At 37.9% G+C, this 24,266-nt stretch overlaps 1 protein-coding gene across 1 annotated transcript in view; it reads right to left on the bottom strand.

The window, feature by feature from the left end:
- The window catches only part of LOC137180906 (hemicentin-1-like), a 164,887-nt gene that overhangs the window by 38,341 nt on the left and 102,280 nt on the right, over window positions 1–24,266 (bottom strand). Inside the window, exons 11-14 of the mRNA XM_067586181.1 lie at window positions 22,467–22,745; window positions 20,475–20,813; window positions 19,716–19,754; window positions 10,608–10,886 (exon numbers count right to left, since the gene is read on the bottom strand). Of these exons, the coding sequence (XP_067442282.1) occupies window positions 10,608–10,886; window positions 19,716–19,754; window positions 20,475–20,813; window positions 22,467–22,745 (936 nt within the window). The remainder of the gene's footprint in view (window positions 1–10,607; window positions 10,887–19,715; window positions 19,755–20,474; window positions 20,814–22,466; window positions 22,746–24,266) is intronic.

The raw sequence follows: 24,266 nt of genomic DNA on the forward strand, positions 1-24,266 counted from the left end.
CAAGATGATGAAGCGCAAATATGACCTGGAGTATTTAAAATGTGCATTTTCATACATTGAGGATAAAAAGGGACAGAAACCCCAGTGTGTGATATGTAGTGAAATGCTTGCAACTGAGAGTATGAAACCATCCAAACTGAAGAGCCATTTAGAAACAAAACATCCCGCATGCAAAGAAAAGTCAGGAGTTTTTTCAAAGACGACTCCAGGAGCTAAGGACATCACAGACGTGTCTGACAGCGTCTTGCTCCAAACAAGAACAAGCTCTCCGGACATCTTACCACGTAGGTCATCGTGCTGCGAAGGCCAAGAGCTGAAGAGCTTATTTTACCTGCCGCCATGGACATGGTAAGAGGTGCTGGATCAATCAGCAGCGGACAAGCTGAAAACCATGCCACTGTACCGCTGAATTCTATAAAAGTGGGTCGCAACTTAATGATCATGGGAAAATGTGGGTCCCAGAGTGAGTCCAGTTGAGAACCCCTGATTTACATCATTGTTACATCATGACTGACAGCTGTGACAGCTGCTTTCAAATGTCTGTCAGGACAGCGGGACAGTTGAGGCAGCATGTCCCGCAGGCTGTCATCCCACCGTCTGATTCTATTGCGCAGACTCTGGCTCCAAATAACGTCATACAAGTGGCAGGAAGTGGGGACGCGTCGTCCATATTTATTCATATACAGTCAGTGGTTGCAAACTGCACCAGTATCTGGCGTGAATGTGAACTTTTGACCATTGACTTTGAGGACTTCAGTTAATTTTTTCTGTTTTGTTTCTATGGTAGCTTCCTTTTCAATCTGAGTCTGTTTTTTTTCTTTCCACTCTTCTTTGACTCAAAAGCTCCAATAAACATTTTCACTTTCTACTCGTTCAATTTCATTAACACTTCTCTCCATTTTCAGACAGCTTTCCTTTGGTGTGCAACCACTGTCTTTTTTGAAGATGAACTACAAGATAACTCTAGCATGTGCACGCTGTAGACTGTCCGGGTGATGCACTGCCCTCGCGATGGGGTTCCACCTTTTTCGTTCTGTCAACATCCTGATATTTCTGGTAGCAAATCAGTGGCCTAATTGTGTGAATCAGTGATCACAGGGAGTGGGTGGAACTCATTGGTTCAGCAGGTGCGAGTGAGTGACTGGATGACTCGATACTCAGCTGTCAACTTGAGTTAAGAAGCTCTGACTCACACTTACTGACTCGCTAACTCTTCTCTCTGAAACAGGTTGAGTGTTTCCTCTGAGCTGTTTCCTCTGACTTCTGTGTTAAACAAAAGACATGTTTCAAGTCTTTATAATGAGATGAACATGCAAAGTTTCATTTTCTTAAACCAAAAGTCACATACATGATGTTTTCCACTGCATCAACCTTCATCAAACCTTCAAACACTCCATTAGCTAGCTTGCTTCACTTGTTTACATAAAACGTTGTGTTAGCTAATTATCAAAGCAAGCTTAATTAATGTCAGAACATGAACATCAAATCAGCCTATTAATGCAAATATTGAACCACCAAACACCTCTATTTAAATCACCAACGTTCTCCAAGAGAAACATTTCATGAGATTTGTTTGTTTGTACTAGTCAGGACCCGAGTTATAGGCTGTAATCAGTAGATGAGTGTTTGTTCACCGGTGATGGATTCACCAGACTGACTCAGTGAGTGATTCATAGTGACTTGAGTCAGTAAAAAGAGTCAAACCTACCATCTCTACTGTTCACTGAATGCTCCTCTTTCTCTGTGATTGCAGAGATCTGTACTTATCATGACATGAGAAACAAAACCTTTTCAGTGTGTTTTCTTCAGCATAACAGCATCATTTCCAAAAATTAACTATATTTGACAACGAATGAAAGTTATTTGGCAGCACAATGGCACATTTCTTGTCAGCTGCTTGTTTTGACTTTTGAAGTTCATCCATAGTATACATTTCTTTACCTGCTCACTTTTACTTTTTTATATTTTATATAAGAAGGTCGACCAAAACTAATTATTAAATGTGAGATTAAAAACAAAGCGCCTGTGATTAGACGTCTTGGTAAAGTTAGTCTTGTAAAGGCCAAAGTACGTGTCACTGCAGTCACATGATGATGTTTCAGAGGACAAAACAAACAGATCCTCACTTTCCTTTAAATTTAGAGTCAACTGAATATTGGTGTTGATTATCAGCTATGAACAGTTTAAATACAAAACAGAGATTATCTGCCTTCAAATCCCAAAAGCAAGGCACATTTCTTTGTATAACACCTTTAAACAAGGAAATTCAAAGTGCTTTACATAAAACATCTGAAATCATGTAGGCAGTTCACTATTGTAGAGTGTAATAAGTTGGAGGGAAAAGTGTCCTGTAGATCAGAGAAAAGACATCAAGGTGCTGCCAAAAGCAGGTAGGACCACAAAACTGTAGGATCTGTTCATACATAGAGAGAAAAGACACCTGGTTCTGTGGTTCAGGGGTTAAGATGCCGACTATGAATAACAGACAACACAGGTTTTATCACCATCACTAATCACTATCTAATAAATGCATAAAATGTCTGTGTTAAGGTTTTCTACAATGTCAGGAATTTAAAAAAAAACTATGAACACAATAAATTTTCAGCTATATTCATCATTTATCAGGCTGGTCAACTGTCTGTTTGTTAGAAGCAGTTTTAAATACTTTGTATCTGCTTCATAGTTTCATTCAGTGTTTTTATCCTCAAAGTCTTCATCAAAAACAAATGCTGTGTGTTAAAATCCAGCTAATACAGTATCATCACTTTTCTTTCTCTTATTAAAGTTTGAAGAGACAGAAACATTAAAATCAGTCACAACATACAGTTTGACATTTTTTATGTTTTATTCAAACGTTTGAATAAAATGACAAGGAACTGCCCGAAATTAAAAGTGCATCATCAGTTAACATGAACATACATGAACTTTCAGCACAATTTAAATATCATAGTCAACAGTTTATAGTTCAGTATGAAACTGTACCTGACTGATTCTGGCTGAGCACATTAAAAAATATAAATCAAATTTTAAAAAGTAACATTTTATTTAATTTTAGCTGCAAAATATTCACATTTATTCAAAGCACAACAGCAGGCTAAAGGGTCTGAATTTATATAACAATTTTATCCAAATTTTCCTCTCATTCATCCGTCAACACTCACAAACACACTGATGGCAGTGAGCTACCATGCAGGCTGCTGGTCTAAACATCAGCAGTAATTTGGGGTTCAGAGTTTTGCTCAAAGACACTTTGACATGATGACAGGAGCAGCAGGGATCAAACCAGACCACATTTCAACTTTATCTTTTAAAGTCCGAGTGACTACGATGGTTGTTTATTTCAGCTGAGGATCACAGATAAAATGTCGTAGATCCTGAATTTAACAGTTCTCATTATTCATTGATATTTCTTAATAATGTTATAATAGTCAAGCTACAAGTGACATTATAAATGTTTTAATCTCTTCTGAGTTGCAGCCTGAAATCCTCAGTCAGGAGTCTCCTGGTTGTTTCCATCAAGTCAGCTGATTGTCCAGGATGACTGAACTTTTATTGGTCTGAGACCCTTAAAAATCAGAACATAAATCAATATGATCTTTTAAATCCCTAAAAACTCACTTTCATCACAAGACCTTCTCCTAGTTTGGTCCTTTTAACTTGGCCCATTTTAATTCTGTTGTTTCTTTTATTGTTTTATTTCAATGATTGTTTGATTATCCTGCTTTGCTGCCTCATTATCACATTTTTTATTTTTCACTCTGTTTATTTTTAAAGCCCAAAATGACATTTAAAGATTAGTTTTGGATATTTTCAAGTCTATCCTTTAATGTCAGTGTTTGTTTTTTCATTAATTATTCCAACAAAATGTTTGTGAGGTTACTATAGTTTTAGTAAGTATGATGAAGTTAAATGTTTGGGATTGTAGTTATGAAAAAACAAGTTTATAGTTCTTGCAGCTGAAACTGTTCTGTCCTCTGTTTGAGGTATTTTAGTCTTTTATATTTGATATCATGTTGTTGCTACACTGCCTCCTCCTGGTCCTGCTGCAGTCAGACAGGAAGTTTAATCTTTCAGTTAACAGGTTTATACAGTCGTCTATTTCTATCTTTAAATCTAAAACCAGGCCTCAACTTAAAAACCATCCTTTGGTGGTTTTTTCTTCACTCTTTTGGTCTAAAACTGAAACTGGTCCTCACAAAAATCAAGATACAACAGCACACACACACTTCAGCAGCCAACATCGAGGCACACGTCAAGCTAGAAAACCTCCTGTTGATTATGTGGACTGGTTTCTTCTTAATTATCTTCTGCCTGCAGGAGAGAAAACACAATTATATTAAAGAAAATCCGAACTTTGAAAACACAAGTTCTCCAGTTAATGTTAATCCAGTTAAAACACATGAACTACATTGAGTCCATCTGACTGATATGTTTGAATTAAAACACATGTAAGACATAATTATCTTGTTATAATGTGTTTGTTTGTCATTGTGTGATCCCCTTATTGTTTGATAATAAAAAACAAAATAAAATATTATTTACATGATTTACTGTCTTGAAATGTAAAATTCAATCTCTCCATTTAAAATGTTTGTACTGATTCAATCAGAAAACATTGATGGAACTGAATGATATTCAGAAATTTTAAAATGAAAAAATACGGAAATAAATTCATGTGATTAATTTTAATGTACTCAATCATAGGTAATATTGACTCAGTGGTGGTCGTATGTCTGAGATGATCAAAACAAATGTCAAGACTCTAAACATGAGATAGATATAAAGAATTTGTTGTGTCGTCTGCTCATTATGAATATGTTGGTATAATACATTATTTAAACATATCTTTCTTACTTCTTTTTCATATGATGCAACACCCAACTCCAAGAAAAACAGCAGCACCAAAAACTGCAAGACTAACAACCAGTCCAGTGGAGGAACCTGAAACAGATAAAAAGAAGTTAATGTAAGACTCAGAATGTAACTGTAAATCATGTACAGACATTATAACCTACACAAAGAGAACAACTAAAGGTGTGCATGCTCCTAAAATCTAAAATGATTGACAGATTAAAGCAGCAGTGAGATGACTCTCAGCAGACACAGTGATATTAGCATCGATCTTATGAGCAGTTTCCTCCTGCTCGGCTACACAGCTCAGAGGTTGGTTTTGGTCCCAGTAGTGAGGAGGGTCATGTTGTTGTAGCATCCTCCTGTTTCTGAGACGTGTTGATCCTCAGTAGGAAGGATGTTTCAATCACTGTCCTGTCGCTCCACTTTAGGCTTTTTACAGGTGACTTTTGCTACACTCCTGCCGTACCTGAGATCTGCACATGTGTGTGGAAATCTGTCCATAGTCCAGGTTTTCTACATCCTGAGCCGAGGATCACAAGTACAAGTCTATGATGGACTCTGGATTAACATCTTCACTTTATGATAGTTGTTGTCATCACTAGTATTGATAAACTTTGGTAAAACAAGATATTATCCAACCAGCTGAACATGCAGCTTAGAGGTTTATGTTTCACTGAGACATTAAGTAGCACTAGCTAGCTAACATAGACTTACACTGCTGCAGCTAAACTGCAACAACTACTGTCCAGTAATGTCAAGATTTAAATCAACAGATGCTTCTGCCTGGTGGTGAGTCGACTCTACAGCTACTGAAGCACAATGACAGCAGAGTGATACAGTCTGGTATTATGCAGCAGGAGTCTGTTGAAGCTAAATACACTTTAACTCGTTAATAAAAAGTCATTTACATTCAGTTTATGACTAAATACCTTCAGATTCTTTTTCACATGTTCATATCTGATAAATATTTAGAGATTTCTGGACACATTCACATATTTTAGTTCACATGTTTACTGAGATACAGTTTTACTCTCCACACACATTTACAAATAATATAGACCCATAAAATTCTCTTTTTACATATCTATATTTCATTTTTGTAAAATGTTTTAAGAGAACAATCATTTATTTCACTGTGAAACAACAGATAAGGTCATGATTTCTGAATATGAAATTATATTTTAATCTAAAACTTCAGTCTTTGCTGGTTTAATAGTCACAATTACTACAATTATAAAATGATAGTTAATGTTTAAAATCTGCAGCTACAACTTTAATGAACCAAAGAAGACATTAACATTTTTCATCATTTCACTGAAACAGGGTGAATACGTACATACCTAATTTTTAATTTAAGGTATTTTATTAACGTTGTATAAATAACAGTAATCATATAATGTTAGTGTCACAGAAAACATTTCAAATAATAATGTTTTAAGATAATTTTGTTCCAGAACAAATTATGCAAAAAGTTGAATGATGTCTAAACTTTTATTTTATTTCATCTTATATTCAGTGTTAATGTTAAGTGTTTTACAGAGAAACTGAGAGGTTGTTGTTTTATTTACTGGAGAAGAATCTGAGTTCAGCCAATTTACACTTCGTACTTCTGCTGAATCACATCTGACTGTAAATCACAGGTGTGTGTATCACACTAAACCTCCATTCTGTGTCCACTTTGTTTCAGCCTTATGTTTAATCAAACACTTATAAATGGTTGAATTGTACTACATGCTTTAATGAGCTGCACAGTGTTAAATATAAAACAAACCACAAGTCAAATGTTGGTGAATGTGAGAAGTGAACATTTGTTAACTCCTGGTTTCAGGTCCAGACAGAAGAGGATGATTCTACTCAGATGTAAAAGTCAGAATGTAGAAAGGTTCCCTGTTGTTTTCATATTAATCTTCACTTTAATAATCACAACGTAATGCTGGATTTGAAGTTAGTTCTGCTTGTAATGAACCAACATCCAGCTGTTCCACAAGCAGTGAATGAAGCGTCAGGAAGTCACATTATGATAAACATGTTTGTTATCTACGATCCTCACTGCAATAGATGAAGATAAAGTTTTATTATTTTTAAACCCCAAAACCTTTTTGTATTAAATTAAAGCTCCTTAGTGAGCGTCAGTCTGTTTTAGTTCACTTGTGGTACATTCATTCTTCAGTTTCATAACCTTTTTGAATTTGCGGCATGAAAATTAAATCGGGTCTAATGAATTAAATCATTAAATTACAACTTTAAAACATAATGAATATCTTTACTGGTAAAGTCCATATTACTGTGTTATTAATTTACCAGTAAACATCTGTAGCTGCAATCAGAAAGTCATCAACAATGTAAACACAGAAATCATTTCAGCATCACAACTTATAATCAAACTGAAAACAAGACGAAGGCTGTTTCTGACATCACTTCCTGTTTACTATGTAGTGCACTATACTGACTGTCCACCATTTTATTTCAGTGTCTGAGTTTGTACATTAATCCATTTTTAATTATATTTTATATATTAATCTATTTTTTTCCACTTAAATTCTCACCATGGAATAAAAAAGTAGAGTCCATGACACGTTCACTACTTTATGTTACAAATTCACAACACAAAGCTCCACATTTTATAAATGTGAAAATTACCACTGTGAGACTCTACAGCTGTCAGTGATGAAGATAAATGATGATGATGAGTGAAATCTCAGTTTATTACTATTTATTGATGTAAAGGGAATATTGAATGAGTGAATGAGGAAGTGATTTCAGACACAGACAAAGAGTCTAAGAGCTAAATGCTAAAAATGACAATGCTAACATGATCATGTTTATCAGGTTGCCATGTTAGCATGTTAGCATTTGCTAATCAGTGCTAAACAGCTGAGGCTGATGGAAACGTCATTAGTTTTTCAGGTATTTTTGTTTGAACCAAATTATTTGACAAATTAAATTTTGACCTGATGTTGGTGATAAATGAAAACTGAAAATCATCAAATTTATTATGATTCATCCTGACGGGACATGAATGAATCCATCCAATAGTTTTTGAGATATTTCAGTTTGGACAAAGAGATGGACCAATCAGCACTGCCTTCCAAGAACCACGACACCAGTGTGGCTAAAAATAAGCTTCAGGAGGTCAAGTGATAGAAAACTTAGCTGTTAATACTTTGTAAGATACAGTTTGTCTATTTCTTTGTTGTGTGTGTGAATAATATTTATTTATGCCATTTAATATGAGAGGAAAATTACACAACTAATGAACATTAATGAGTAATTTATGTATTATCAATATTTAACATAAATCACACTGATGTCTTTAACATTCAGACATATTGAACTGGAGCAGAGCTGGTTAGAATCTGTGATGATGATGATTCAGTTTATTATTATTATCACTCTTCACAGTCTGACAACAAGTGGAGCTTGTTACTGTAACTCTAAACTACAACAATTTACATTGTTGTCAGATAAATATTTTTACTGTTATTTATTACGTCTTGAACTATATTGTCCGTTCTGTTGTAGGCTGGTTGTGTCATTAGGTGTAAATATTTCATAAGAACTAGTTTTTGTGGTTTAACTTCAGTGATGAATAAATCTCTACTGGAACCAGTTCTGTTCTAAATGGTCACATCAAGTCTGAACTTACAACCAGCTGCAGCAGCCGACTACAGGAAACTAATCTTAACATGACTGACTGAAAACAGACACAGCTCAAGCAGCCGGTGGATCTATTTTGAAATGTAATAAGTGAAGAGAATATTTGTGAATTTCAAGTTTACATTTTCCAGTAAACACTGCAGTTTCAAAGCCTTTATGTGTCTTCATGGTATCATATTATTACCAGGCTCTGTCATTGTATATATTTAGACTTTGGTCCTAATTTTTAGTTTCAGTTCAGTTTCTAGTTAAGAAATAAAATAATAAAATCATAAATAACTAAAATCTTTGAGTCTTATGTTGTTTGTTGTGTGATTCATGTGTGACTTGGCTGCTGTAACACTGTAATTTCTCATTGGGATTAATAAAACACTCTATCTCTCTATCTAGTCCATCTGTCTAATTACAGCTAATAAGAAGTTCAGTGAGCTTCAGTATATTTTGGTGACACATTAACTATCTACTAACTACTATCAATGTAAGACCCTTTTTTCTTTTCATTTATAATATGAAACTTTTACTGATTCTGAGGATTTCAGTCACTAAATCAGCCATGTTGTGACAACCATTTATAAATCTATTACAGAGTTTGTGTGCGAATTATTTAACACATTTTTAGTAACGACTAATTAGTGTCAGATCAGTGATTTAACTGGGTTTTACCATTCAAGTTAAATGAATGTCTGAGTGGAGCCTTTTGTAATGTGTAAACTGGTTTTCAGGAAACATTTGTTTCACCATCAACAAACCAAATGCAGAAGTTATTACAGCATCACAAGCTGCAACATAACTTACTAAAATATGTTATAAGATGCCAGGAGATATTAAACCTAACAGCTAATTGTAACTGTAAAGGTTCATCAGGTATTAATTTGGTTTAAACTTTCTAGATGCATTTATGGAGGAATGTTTTAGTTTAAGAATAATGTGTGTAGTGATTTGATTTCGACAAACAAAAAAAAACCTAAGCCACAGTGAGGGTCTGTTACCGAGATATGTAACTGACGCATCGCCATGTGGCGGCTCCATGTAGTAAATCAAACATCTGCGGGCTTGTGCTTAAGATGTATTTATTTACCACCGTGTATCAACAAAGCCTTTGCTATACACACACTTACACCTATAACTTGCATGAAAACAAACAAAAAAGGCTTAAAGATTAGCCTCCAAATGGCGGTCAAAAAAGCTTCCGCCGGTAAGCAGCACACCTGAGGAGTAATTGCCTCTTCTTCTACATATGCATTTCCATATGCTGCTGTTCAATACGCCACCTACTGTGGCAACCAGGGAATGACCTTAACACACACATAGATACAAATGGCTCTAACAATGTGCATTAATGCAGTTTAGAGTGAGAGTGAAATATCAGATGATGCTACATAACAAACATAACTGACTCATTTAGTTTAATGTTATTATTGTCATAACTGCTTTGAAATACAGTTTAACTTAAAGTGAATCACATCAATTTAATCTGTCAATTAAAATCTGTGATGTTGAGTGATTCATGTTATCACTCATCATAGTTTAACAAGTGGAGTTCACCCACTATAACTCCAGTTTAACCAGTGTCAGGTCAAATAATGACCTGTTACCTCTTCTACTCACTCTAAGCCAGTGAGAGAAGAAGTGGTGACCAGATGTGATATAGTATATTATAGTGTGAGATGGAATAACTTGTGTTTTCATACTGTGAGTTTCAGACTGAACACAAAGTTCATTTGACTGCTGGAGTGTTTTTACAGTCTGTGTTTATTCAGCACAAAAACTTATTGTACTGAACATACAGACGTTTACTATAACTGGCTGAGAATGTACACACTTACTGTGTGTGTGTGTGTGTGTGTGTGTGTGTGTCTTTGTCATTTCCTCCAGACTCTCTCACTCTCCCTCTTATCTCTGCACATTACTGAAGTGGAGTCACAGAGCTTCAGTGTAAGTGTGAAGTTTTCACTCAGTTTAAAATGTTTTCAACTTGCTTTGAGTTCATTCACTTTGTGTTCAGTCTGAGCACACATTGAAATTTATTCAAAACTAAAAACAAGTTAATAATTAAAATCATTTGAATATTAAAATATTATTAAGAAGAAACTCACCAACGACAATCACATATATCTCAGCATAAATCTGATGTTTGATTTTCTCCTGCGTAGCAACACAGCGATAGTTGTCGGTCTTGGTCACATTAATTTGGAGGATGATGTCGTAGCGGCCTCCTCTTTCTGTCACCTTTGGTTCTTCAGCATAAAGGATTTTTCCATCACTGTCCTGCCAGTGTAATTTAGGTTTTGGAAAAGCAGCTTGAACTTCACACTGTAGCAGCACCCAGTTCATGGTTTGTTTAAGTGGTGTGACAGATGGCTTTGGAGCTGCACCTGTGAACAAAGTATAAAACAATAACTTGTTCAACCTGTCTCTGCTTGTATATGATCATATTTCAGAGGAAAAACAGAGAAACAGTGAAATAGAAAAGCACATCAGCCTTAACTACACATCTCAGGAATGTTTGATAGAACATATTTCAAACAAGTTTCAACTAAATATTTGGTAACTTATCACCACTGCAAACACTATTTCTGACTCATATCATGACAGAGACACATACAGTGAAGAAGTTTGGGCAAAACTTGAATTTCTGTTCAGTTTCTTGAGCCACAAAAATAAAAATGAAATCAGGTGTAATTTGTTGTCTGAGATGTAAACAGTATTTTCTATCACACTAAAGTCATATAAACATTGTGTATAAAATATGAATCATAGGTTCTTGTAAAGCATGTTTGAGCCTTTGTGTTATCAGAGTTTAATTGTGTCAGTGAGAAACATTTGATCAACAGTCTCAAGCTGCCAGAATGAAAAACTGACCATCAGATTAGTTGTAGTTCTTCTTTAGTAGCCGACAGCAGCTGATCAAACATTTAACTGGAGGTTTTTATTTTCTCACACAGGAAGGAGAGCATTATTGTTTTAAACTAAAAAACTACAGGTTTGTTCATGTTTAATAATCTCAATTCCTCCTAAAACCTAAAATCCATTAAAATTAAGATTCAATTTTCATCAAATATTTTATATGAACCAAATGAAGCTCTAATGAGACAAGAGGTAAACCTACATTTTAATACCATATTCTTCATTTGTGTGTAAAGAGACACTTTACTGATGTCAAAGATGAGTTTACTGGTCATGAGGAGGACGACTCAGCCTGTTAAACTGTTGTTTAATGTCTTCTGAGGCTCTGGAGCAGCTTTAGTCTTTAACAATAACCAGAGTAATGTCATCAGTGTTATCTCAGCTTGGACTTCAAGACTTTGACAAAAAGTCTGTGTGAACAACTGGAGTTAAAAAATAAAGTTTAGTTTTACAGAAAATATTGTATAAATCTCAGAAAGTAAATGTTAGAGCCATTTGTATCTAACTGTGTTAAGGTTACTCCCTGGTTGCCACAGCAGTCTACGGAAATGTATATGTAAAGGAAGAGGTAATTACTCCTCAGGTGTGCTGCTTACCGGGAGAAGCACACAGTTTTTTGACCGCCGTTTAGAGGCTAATCTTTAAGCCTTTTTGTTGTTTTCATGCAAGTTATAGATGTAAGTGTATGAATAGCAAATGCTTTAGTGGGGCACGGTGATAAATAAAATATCTGAAGCGCAAGTCCGAGGATGTTTGGTTTGGTACACGGAGCCGCCGCATGACGACGCGTCAATTACATGTCCCGGTAACAGCCCCTCACTGTGGCTTAGGTTTTGTTTTGGTCGAAATCAAGTCACTACATTTAAGTCAAAAAACTTAGCTTCAGTTAGTTCGTTAGCCATCGTGCATGGAGGAAGATTCGACGCTGGATTTCCTGCATTTGTTTGAAAGCGTGGGAGGTGGAGATGGAGGACGCACCGGTCATCAGCTGATTCATCCATCTGGATTGTGACATCACGGCGCCCACCGCGTGTAAGGTAAAGAGTAGCGCTAGAGGCTAATCTTTATGGCCATAATAAAGTGTGCACACAACTTTGCGAGCGTAATCCCAATGCATTGGTCGCTAAGACAACACTGATAAACTGAACTTTATCTCGTTGCTTTCATCTCGGATGTGCGTTGCGGTGTGAATTAAAGGACATTATGGACGGTAAACCAGACGTGGCTGCCGCGGAGCAAGCGGCTGCTGAAGCTTCGGTGAAAGAGGGAATTGTTAATGAGACAGAATCTGTAAAAGGTAAACGGTCTATTACATTAACACACAAAGCTCTTGTTGCAAAGGTGGAAAGGTTACAAAATGTACGAAAAGACAAATTAATTAAGGCTAAAAACCTAAGAAACGTAACTCAAGAGCTTATGCAGAGTGGTAATGCAAAAGAGATAAAACATACACTGGAAAAAATTGTGCTTTTGTGTGGGGAAGCCAAAGATGCTCATGTGGCTCTGTTGCCTTTAATGTCCACTGAAGAAAGTGACAAACAAAACACTTGGTTTGCTGCAAAAATGCTTGTTGAAAATGGTTTCATTTCTGAGGTTGAAAAATGGTTGGTAAATGATCATTGTGATGAGGATGGTGATGATGTTCACCCTGATGACAGCATATCAAATGTTGCCAGTAGACATTCTCACAGAAAAAGCACATGTAGTGGTAAAAGAAGTAACAAAAGTGGTAAAAGCAGTAATAAAAGTGGCAAAACCACAGCTTCATCTCGCATTAAGGCAGAAGCGGAAAGGGCTGCACTTCTCGCTAGAGCTGCGGCTTTAAAGGAAAGGCATGCTCTAGAGGCCCAGGAAGAGCAGCTGAGAAGAAAAAGGGAGCGGCTTGAGATTGATGCTGAAATAGTTGCATCCACTGCAAAGCTAGCAGTTTTTCAAGCTGCCTCAGAATGTTCCAGTAACTCTCAAGCACCTTCTGATGGAATGAATTCTTACTTGCAAAGGAATGAAGAACAAAACCTAAATTCCAAAGGACTCAATCCTGCAGCAAACTCATTTAAACCATACACATGGAGTGCAATGCCACAAAGCAGCTTCTCAGTAGCCCAAAAGGATTCAAGTGCACTGAACACACCCTCTGAGGGAAAAACACATCAGGTCTTTGGATCAAAATATGAGACAAAGTGGAAAAAGGAAACAGAAACATCTGGAACAATGCAGTATGGAGATACACAACAAAACCTCTCTCTGCCAGTCAACAATGTGCAGCCTGCATCAGTGGAGCAACAGCATTTATATTCTGTACCAGTACAAGGAGACCTGTGCACCATAATGCACCGACAAAATGAAATCACAGCAGAATTGGTGAGGAGTTGTCAGCACATGATTCCTGACAGAGGTTATCAGCTGGCTAAAGAGCTTCTCCAAGAACACTTTGGAAGCCAATATAAGATTGGTGCAGCCTACATGGAGAAGGCTTTGGCTTGGCCTGCAGTGAAGGCAGAGGATGTGGGAGCAATGCAAACTATTTCTCTATTTCTGCGAAGCTGTTGCAATGCAATGGAGGAACTTCAATATGTGCAGGAGCTGGACATGCCAACTAACATGAGAGCAATCATGATAAAGTTGCCATTTAAGTTAAAGGGAATCATTCAAGAAGCATGTGTTTGCTGCTCTCAGTTTCACAGACTGGAAGAGTGTCCCAAACTGAAAGGGAAGAAGCATTGGGACAAAATTGACTTTTTGAAGGAAAAGGGGATGTGTTTTGGCTGCCTGGGTAGTGGACACAGGAGCAAGGATTGCGACAGGCGCTTAACTTGCAAAGATTGTGGTCAGAACCATCCTACAGTGCTTCATATCTCTGGAAAGATAAGAGCCATCACAGGAAGTGAACACACTAAGGGCACAGCACATGTTAAACCACCTGCATCAGAAACTTGTGGACATACAGGGGCCGGAAAGGAGGATAGCATTTTGTCTATCTTGCCAGTTCAGGTTAAATCCATCAGGGAAAGCAAGATAATACAAACATATGCGTTCCTGGATCCTGGGAGTACGGCTACTTTCTACTCAGAACATCTTATGCAAAGGCTGAACATTACTGGTAGGAAAACCAGTTTCCTTTTGCGCACTATGGGACAGGAAAGGGTTGTGTCAACTAGCACCCTGAATGGTTTGGAGGTAGCTGGTCTTGGCAGTAACAGCTTCTACAGTCTCCCAGAAGTACTCACACAAAATAAAATGCCTGTGACCACCAGTAACATTGTCACACATGGAGAATTGCAGAAATGGCCATATCTCTCGGATGTACAGATCCCATGCATTGATGCTAATGTTGACCTGTTGATTGGCACTAACGCCCCTAAGGTATTGGAACCATGGGAGGTCATCAACAGCAGAGAGAATGGACCATATGCAATACGAACTGTACTTGGCTGGGTAGTTAATGGTCCCCTTCGAGATGGAGAGAGCAGCAGGCCTAAAACAGGATTCTCGGTGGCTGCTGTCAATAGGATTTCTGTCTGTAAGCTGGAGGAAATGCTGAGCAACCAATACAGTCATGACTTCAATGAGCGAAGTTCAGAGGAACAAGGAGTGTCGAGAGAAGATATTAGATTCTTAAAGATGATGGATGAGTCAACACAGCTGCAGGATGGACATTACAGCTTGAAAATGCCCTTCAGAAAGGACCAGCTTTCGCTTCCTAATAACCTTTCTATGGTTAAGCAAAGGCTGCTGGGATTAAAGGGGAAGTTCAGGAAAGATGAAGTATTCCACAAGGAATATACCAGCTTCTTCACTGATGTAATTAAGAACGGCTATGCCGAGAAAGTGCCTCAACATCAGCTGGAAGGTGAAAATGGAAAGCTCTGGTATATACCCCATCATGGTGTACGCCATCCCAAAAAGGGTACATTGCGTGTTGTGTTTGACTGTTCAGCTGAGTTTAAGGGAACTTCACTCAACAGCCAGCTGCTACAAGGCCCAAACCTCACTAGTTCACTGTTGGGTGTTCTAACCAGATTCAGACAGGAGCCAGTGGCATTTATGGGAGACATTAAATCTATGTTTTACCAAGTTAGGGTGGCTGAAGAGGACAAAGACTTCCTGCACTTCTTGTGGTGGCCTGAGGGCAATGTGAACCAAGAGATTGAAGAATTTCGAATGGCAGTTCATTTGTTCGGGGCTGTCTCTTCCCCAAGTTGTGCCAGTTATGCACTCAGGAGAACTACAGAGGATAATCGGGCTAACTTCTCACTAGAAGTTGTGGAAACAGTCAAAAGAAACTTTTATGTTGATGACTGTTTGAAGAGCTCGCGCTCAGACGAGGAGGCAGTTGCCATGGTTCAAGCTCTCACTGAAATCTGCCAAAAGGGAGGCTTCACTTTGACAAAGTGGATCAGTAATAGCAGGGCAGTACTGCAAACCATTGAAGAGGAGCATAGAGTGAAACACTTGAAGGAACTGGATCTGGATAGAGATGAGCTTCCAGTCGAATGAGCTCTTGGGCTGCAATAGTGTGTGGAGTCAGACACATTCAAATTCAAAATGGCGATGAAAGAAAAACCACAGAGCAGGCGAGGAATGTTGTCCATAATCAGCTCGGTCTATGATCCTCTGGGTTTTCTTGCCCCAGTAACCCTCCCAGCCAAAGTCATGCTGCAAGAGCTCTGTCGGAGACGTTGTGGATGGGATGACAACATACCTGCAGACATTGGCCATCAGTGGAGAAGGTGGCTGGAAGACCTGAAAAGGTTGGCAGCATTCAAAGTTGAAAGATGCATTAAGCCCAAAGACTTTGGACAGCCCATTAAGGCACAGCTGCACAACTTCTCTGATGCTAGTCAGGATGGATTCGGTACTGTTACTTATCTCAGGATTGAAAACTGTAAGATGGTCCATGTTTCTTTCCTGTTGGGTAAGGCAAGAGTTACCCCTCTAAAACCGATAACCATTCCCCGTCTGGAGCTTGCGGCTGCTGTTCTGGCTGTGCGGGTAGATCAGATGTTGAGAGCGGAGTTGGAGCTGCCACTGGATCAGTCAACTTTCTGGACGGACAGCACTGCAGTGCTTAAGTACATAAAAAATGAGGATAAGCGTTTCCACATATTTGTATCAAATAGGGTAACAACTAATAGAGATGCAACTCAAGTCTCTCAGTGGAGGTATATTAATACCAAAGACAACCCTGCAGACTGCCTCCAGAGGTATATGAAGGTTGGAGATCTGCTGAATAGGGGTAGCTGGATTGAGGACCCGAAGTCTATCCTTGACCCAGAAAAGAATTGGCCTGCAGACATCACAGAGGTCACAATTGCAGATGACGATTTGGAGGTCAAAAGAGAAGCTACAGTAAACACCATCATTACTCAGGGCTCTCCGACTGCCACAGATCAGCTCTTATCATACTTTTCGGATTGGAGGAGACTCAAAGTGGCGGTGGCATGGTTTCTCAAATGGAAGAGAATTCTGCTGCAGTTGAAACAAAAGAGAAAGGACTTACATGCTCTTGAGCTCCACAGAAAGGAGGCAGGTGGATCATCTCTCAATGTGTCGCTGGAGATGGAGAGGGCCAAAAGAGCCATTGAAAGCCAGATGTTGTCAGCTGAGGATCTCTTAGATGCTGAAATGGCCGTCATTCGCTACAGTCAACAAAAGAGGTTCAAGGAAGAAATCGCTGCCCTATTAGCTGGAAAATCTGCGTCTAGAGACAGTTCTGTGTACAAGCTTGATCCACGTTTGCAGGATGGATTTTTGAGAGTAGGAGGACGATTGAGTAAGGCTGCTTTGCCAGAAGAGACTAAGCATCCACTCATTCTGTCAAAAGATCAATACATCTCCATGCTCATATTGAGGCATATTCACCAACAGGTGGGTCATGGTGGAAGAAATCACACTCTGTCCAAGCTGCGCAACAAGTTTTGGATAACAAATTCCAATGCAGCTGTGAGGAAAATCATATCACAATGCGGCTTCTGCAGGCGACATAAGGGAAGAGTGGGCGGAACAAAAAATGGCAGACCTACCGAAGGAAAGGCTTCTTCCTGATCTCCCTCCCTTTACAAATGTCGGAGTAGATTACTTCGGGCCTTTGGAAGTAAAGAGAGGTCGAAGTCTCTGTAAACGTTATGGTGTCATATTTACCTGTCTTGCAAGCAGAGCCATTCATCTGGAAGTAGCTCCATCCCTGGACACTGATGCATGTATTAATGCTATTCGAAGGTTCATCAGTCAAAGAGGACAAGTGTCCAGTATACGTTCAGACAATGGAACCAATTTTGTGGGAGCAGAGAAAGAGCTGAGGGAAGCGCTATCATCATTAAATCACAACCGGATACAGGGAGTTCTGTTGCAAGATGGCATCCAGTGGAACTTTAACCCACCTTCAGCATCACACCATGGTGGTGTCTGGGAACATGCTATCCGGATGGTGAGGAAAGTTCTCACTTCTGTGCTGCACTTGCAAACTCTGGATGATGATGGTCTTCATACAGTCCGGTGTGAGGTCGAGTCTATATTGAATGGTCGTCCCCTCACCAAGCTCTCAGACGATCCTAATGACCTCGAGCCTCTCACTCCTAACCACATTATTCTGATGAAAGGGAAACCAGTCATGTCACCTGGACTTTTTAACAAGGATGATGTATATGTGAAAACGAGATGGCGACAAGTTCAGTACATTGCAGATCTATTTTGGAAAAGATGGGTACAGGAATACCTCCCTCTGCTGCAAGAATGCCAGAAATGGAATCAGAAAAGGAGAAACTTAATTCCTGGAGACATTGTTGTTGTAATGGATTCTGCCGCTCCTCGTGGATCTTGGCTTCTGGGCAGAATTTTGGAAACTTTCCCAGACAAAAAAGGGTTAGTACGCTCTGTGCGTCTCCAGACGAAGACAAACGTCTTGGAAAAACCTGTCAGTAAGCTTTGCTTGTTGCAGGAGGCCACAAGCAATTAGGGATGAGGTATAGTGACCTCCGCAAAAAAAAAAGAAAAAGGGGTTATGTTTACAAATGTTTGAATTTTCTTTTTTTTTGTTTTGTTGTTGTTTGGGTTCACTTTTATATGCATGTCACTCAAGTTATGGCTCTATTTGTTTACACGTGAAGGTAATTGTAATGTCTGTGGCCATTCAATTAGGGGCCGGTGTGTTAGAGCCATTTGTATCTAACTGTGTTAAGGTTACTCCCTGGTTGCCACAGTAGGTGGCGTGTTGAGCAGCAGTCTACGGAAATGTATATGTAGAGGAAGAGGCAATTACTCCTCAGGTGTGCTGCTTACCGGGAGAAGCACACAGTTTTTTGACCGCCGTTTAGAGGCTAATCTTTAAGCCTTTTTGTTGTTTTCATGCAAGTTATAGATGTAAGTGTATGAATAGCAAATGCTTTAGTGGGGCACGGTGATAAATAAAATATCTGAAGCGCAAGTCCGAGGATGTTTGGTTTGGTACACGGAGCCGCCGCATGACGACGCGTCAATTACATGTCCCGGTAACAGCCCCTCACTGTGGCTTAGGTTTTGTTTTGGTCGAAATCAAGTCACTACAGTAAATAAATGTGAAGAAATTTATCTCCAAAGTAATTGTGCAAAACTTAAAGTGGTGTCCAAATTTTTCCAAAGCAAATGTTTATTATTAAATAAACAATAACAATGAAGTCTGAGATTCATACAATATTCTGTACGACACTAAACTAGTGATGTTACACTCGATGCAGACGACTCAATATCATATCAACCTTTCAAAGCAAATGTATCGCAGCACGACGTGTCAATGCTTCGCTTCACTACGCCAAAAATCATGTGACCACAAATTTGAAGAATAAACAAACTTTTATAAATCACTGCTCATTCAATAATAAACCTACCAGTGTGATTATTGTGAGAGAAACAGAAAGAGAGAGGTTGTTGTTTTATTTGCTGAGAAGAATATTTACACATTAATTCTGCTGTGAGGAAGCTGCCAGACAGCACTTAGAAATATACAAACACCTGACTGTAACACAGACAAAAACTCACCAGTGCAAACACTATTTCCAGTAAACACATATAACACATATATAGTGTAAAGAAGTTTGAATTCTTGTATAAACAGTCATTATGTAAAACTTGTTATTGGTGTAGAAATGTCTCCACTCATAAGTGATGTGAAATTAGACTCACGTAAAAATACAAGAATGATCCCTGATCTGTTTCACAGTTATACAGATTTTCTAGTTTGTGAATGATTGAGGCCTGTAGGAGTCAAAGTTACAGCAGGTGTCAGATGTAGAGACAGTGACGTCATCACAATCAGGACTCACCTGGGATGTTTTCAGCTCTTCTGTCTTTTAAGATACCATCTAAAAAGAAAACATAGTTATGTTAGAAGGTTTGTATGATATCATCAACATGGCAGACAGGTAGACTAATACTGGGAAAAACAGAACTTTGCTGCCTGTTTATTGAACAGAACTGATTGGAGGAAAAAAAAGAAACCACAGTCTCAGATTTCACAAACATCCTGGTTTAAACTGGCCGCACATTCACAGACACGACTGCTTTGTGTCAGTCCCAGATGGGTTAAGGCTGGAGTTCACTTGAAATGAACTACTGTAGGTCTTACAACGTGTCATCTAAAGGTAAAAGTGTTTATAGCTGCTCTGAACTGAGTGTAAAGCCTGGCGTTATAGAGAGGGGCGAGACGTGATAATCATTTAAATGGTGATAACAGCTCACACTTTCATACAGTCTCCCCTTCAAGACATCCATGCTGTTAAAATCAGGAGTTTGAGAGAGAAGTTTCTCTTTCTTACCTCCACACACCTGGACAATCACTGCATGAAGCTGGATGTACTTAATAGGTTTAAGAAAGTTACAAAATTTATTGGACGCAGTGACACAAACTGCAATGTGTCTCAAATATCCATCATGTTTGATAAAGAGGGAATCTCTCCATACATGGTTGCAGCGCTGTGGGGACGAGGCCCTGCCAGATGTGTTTTCTGACTATTTGACTTGAGTCCATCTGAGACTCTTAAACCAGTCACATCAGTAAATAAGAGTTTTATAAAAACACTCACTAACAACATGAAGCTTAATGTGGAATATTTGTCTTGGCTGAAGTTGTGGAAAATCACAGGTGTAGTCTCCACTGTCAGCCACCTTCATATTTCTGATGATTATGGAGGCGTCGCCTGACTTCAGTTCATCTTTAAAACGTGAGACTCGTCCTTTGAACTGCTCATCTTGACCTCGATAGTCATTATTGGTATGAAGTCCTGCATCATACGCAAACACCTGCTTCTGATCATCTTTGTTCCACTCAAACATTTCAAACTCAATGTTCTCCTTGCTGCTGAGTGAACAGGGTAAAATGGCGTCACTTCCTTCCCCCACGATCACATTGATGAAATTTGGCTCTGGAGGACAAAAACATGTATTAATCAGTATGTTTACATGCAGAATAATCAGGTTAAGACAGACATATGGAAGTTTGTTGTCATAGCAACATATCAACTTATGTTGTAACAAGAAACTTTTCTTGTTTCTTGTCGTCTGGAACATTGTCTTCAACAAATCCTTTGCTCTGCCCTGAACATTATATATCTGCACTTGTGAATATTTTACTTTGTATATATTTTTATAATTTTATGTATGTATGTATTATTGTTATTATATATTATTATAAATGATATTTATTATTTCTCTATTTGTTTTCATCTTTTATATTTCATTTTACTAGTCCTTATTTATCAGCATAACCTCAGGAGAACATCACACTCATTAATAAATAATAACATTTAAGTCTTTTAACTGTTTTTCCAAAATGATGATGATCTTCATCACTGACTACGTCATCAGACTATCTCTGTCTGTCCATCCAACACACAAATAAATATTACACCTGCTTGAAAAAATGAGTGAGAGAAAGAAAGAGAAGCCAGAGAGAGCGCTGCAGATCGAAGAGGAAAACTGATCACTATGAAGTCAATAAAAAGACAGTAAGGACGAACCTCTGAACTACACAGACAGAAAACACCTGCCTGAAGCCTGAAGTCACATCTGAAATGCATCAAACTGTCAAAACTTCTTTCTATCTAAACACTGTGGAGCCATTTGGTAACAACTATGGAAACAAAGCATGAAATAAATAATCTGGAGAACAAGAAACATTAAAGAGGGAAATCACAGCTAATTGTAACTGTAAAGGTTCATCAGGTATTAATTTGGTTTTAATCTCTCTAGATGCATTTATGGAGGAATGTTTTAGTTTAAGAATAATGTGCATTAATACAGTTTAGAGTGAGAGTGAAATATCAGATGATGCTACATAACAAACATAACTGACTCATTTAGTTTAATGTTATTATTGCCGGATCTTTTTTAAATATAGTTTAACTTTAAGTGAATCACATCAATTTAATCTGTCAATTAAAATCTGTGATGTTGAGTGATTCATGTTATCGCTCATCATAGTTTAACAAGTGGAGTTCACCCACTATAACTCCAGTTTAACCAGTGTCAGGTCAAATAATGACCTGTTACCTCTTCTACTCACTCGAAGCCAGTGAGAGAAGAAGTGGTGACCAGATGTGATATAGTATATTATAGTGTGAGATGGAATAACTTGTGTTTTCATACTGTGAGTTTCAGACTGAACACAAAGTTCATTTGACTGCTGGAGTGTTTTTACAGTCTGTGTTTATTCAGCACAAAAACTTATTGTACTGAACATACAGACGTTTACTATAACTGGCTGAGAATGTACACACTTACTGTGTGTGTGTGTGTGTGTGTGTGTGTGTATGTGTGTGTGTGTGTGTGTGTGTGTGTCTTTGTTATTTCCTCCAGACTCTCTCACTCTCCCTCTTATCTCTGCACATTACTGAAGTGGAGTCACAGAGCTTCAGTGTAAGTGTGAAGTTTTCACTCAGTTTAAAATGTTTTCAACTTGCTTTGAGTTCATTCACTTTGTGTTCAGTCTGAGCACACATTGAAATTTATTCAGAACTAAAAACATGTTAATGATTAAAATCATTTGAATATTAAAATATGATTAAGAAGAAACTCACTACTGATGTTCACGTGTATCTCAGCATAAATCTGATGGTTGATTTTCAGCTGCGTAGCAACACAGCGATAGTTGTTGATCTTGGTCACAGTAGTTTGGAGGATGACGTCGTAGTCATCTCCTCTTTCTGTCACCTTTGGTTCTTCAGCATGAAGGATGTTTCCATCACTGTCCTGCCAGTGTAATTTAGGTTTTGGAAAAGCACCTCGAACTTCACACTTCAGCAGTGACCAGTACTGTGTTTCATTAAGTGTTTTGACATATGGCTCTGGAGCTGCACCTGTGAACAAAGTATAAAACAATAACTTGTAAAGAACAATTACAGGATCAGACATGAACTGTAATACTGGGATGTTTTGTTCAACCTGTCTCTGCTTGTATATGATCATATTTCAGAGGAAAAACAGAGAAACAGTGAAATAGAAAAGCACATCAGCCTTAACTACACATCTCAGGAATGTTTGATAGAACATATTTCAAACAAGTTTCAACTAAATATTTGGTAACTTATCACCACTGCAAACACTATTTCTGACTCATATCATGACAGAGACACATACAGTGAAGAAGTTTGGACAAAACTTGAATTTCTGTTCAGTTTCTTGAGCCACAAAAATAAAAATGAAATCAGGTGTAATTTGTTGTCTGAGATGTAGACAGTATTTTCTATCACACTAAAGTCATATAAACATTGTGTATAAAATATGAATCATAGGTTCTTGTAAAGCATGTTTGAGCCTTTGTGTTATCAGAGTTTAATTGTGTCAGTGAGAAACATTTGATCAACAGTCTCAAGCTGCCAGAATGAAAAACTGACCATCAGATTAGTTGTAGTTCTTCTTTAGTAGCCGACAGCAGCTGATCAAACATTTAACTGGAGGTTTTTATTTTCTCACACAGGAAGGAGAGCATTATTGTTTTAAACTAAAAACTACAGGTTTGTTCATGTTTTATAATCTGAATTCCTCCTAAAACCTAAAATCCATTAAAATTAAGATTCAATTTTCATCAAATATTTAATATGAACCAAATTAAGCTCTAATGAGACAAGAGGTAAACCTACATTTTAATACCATATTCTTCATTTGTGTGTAAAGAGACACTTTACTGATGTCAAAGATGAGTTTACTGGTCATGAGGAGGACGACTCAGCCTGTTAAACTGTTGTTTAATGTCTTCTGAGGCTCTGGAGCAGCTTTAGTCTTTAACAATAACCAGAGTAATGTCATCAGTGTTATCTCAGCTTGGACTTCAAGACTTTGACAAAAAGTCTGTGTGAACAACTGGAGTTAAAAAATAAAGTTTAGTTTTACAGAAAATATTGTATAAATCTCAGAAAGTAAATAAATGTGAAGAAATTTAGCTCCAAAGTAATTGTGCAAAACTTAAAGTGGTGTCCAAACTTTTCCAAAGCAAATGTTTATTATTAAATAAACAATAACAATGAAGTCTGAGATTCATACAATATTCTGTACGACACTAAACTAGTGATGTTACACTCGATGCAGACGACTCAATATCATATCAACCTTTCAAAGCAAATGTATCGCAGCACGACGTTTCAATACTTCGCTTCACTACGCCAAAAATCATGTGACCACCCTGCAGACGCCTCGTTACATCACACTCGTACCTGAGAGGTGTTGTGCTGGTTTTGGATACAGGGTGTGCTTCTCAATCTGACACAATATCTTTGATGTAAACTCTGTTTAAAAGTGATCTGTTTATATAATAGTCTGTAGACTTTACTGAACAACATACCAATAATGAATCAATAACACCACCTATATTCTGACTAACT

Source organism: Thunnus thynnus, chromosome 4, assembly GCF_963924715.1.
Source record: "Thunnus thynnus chromosome 4, fThuThy2.1, whole genome shotgun sequence".
NCBI classification, from domain to species: Eukaryota; Metazoa; Chordata; class Actinopteri; order Scombriformes; family Scombridae; genus Thunnus; species Thunnus thynnus.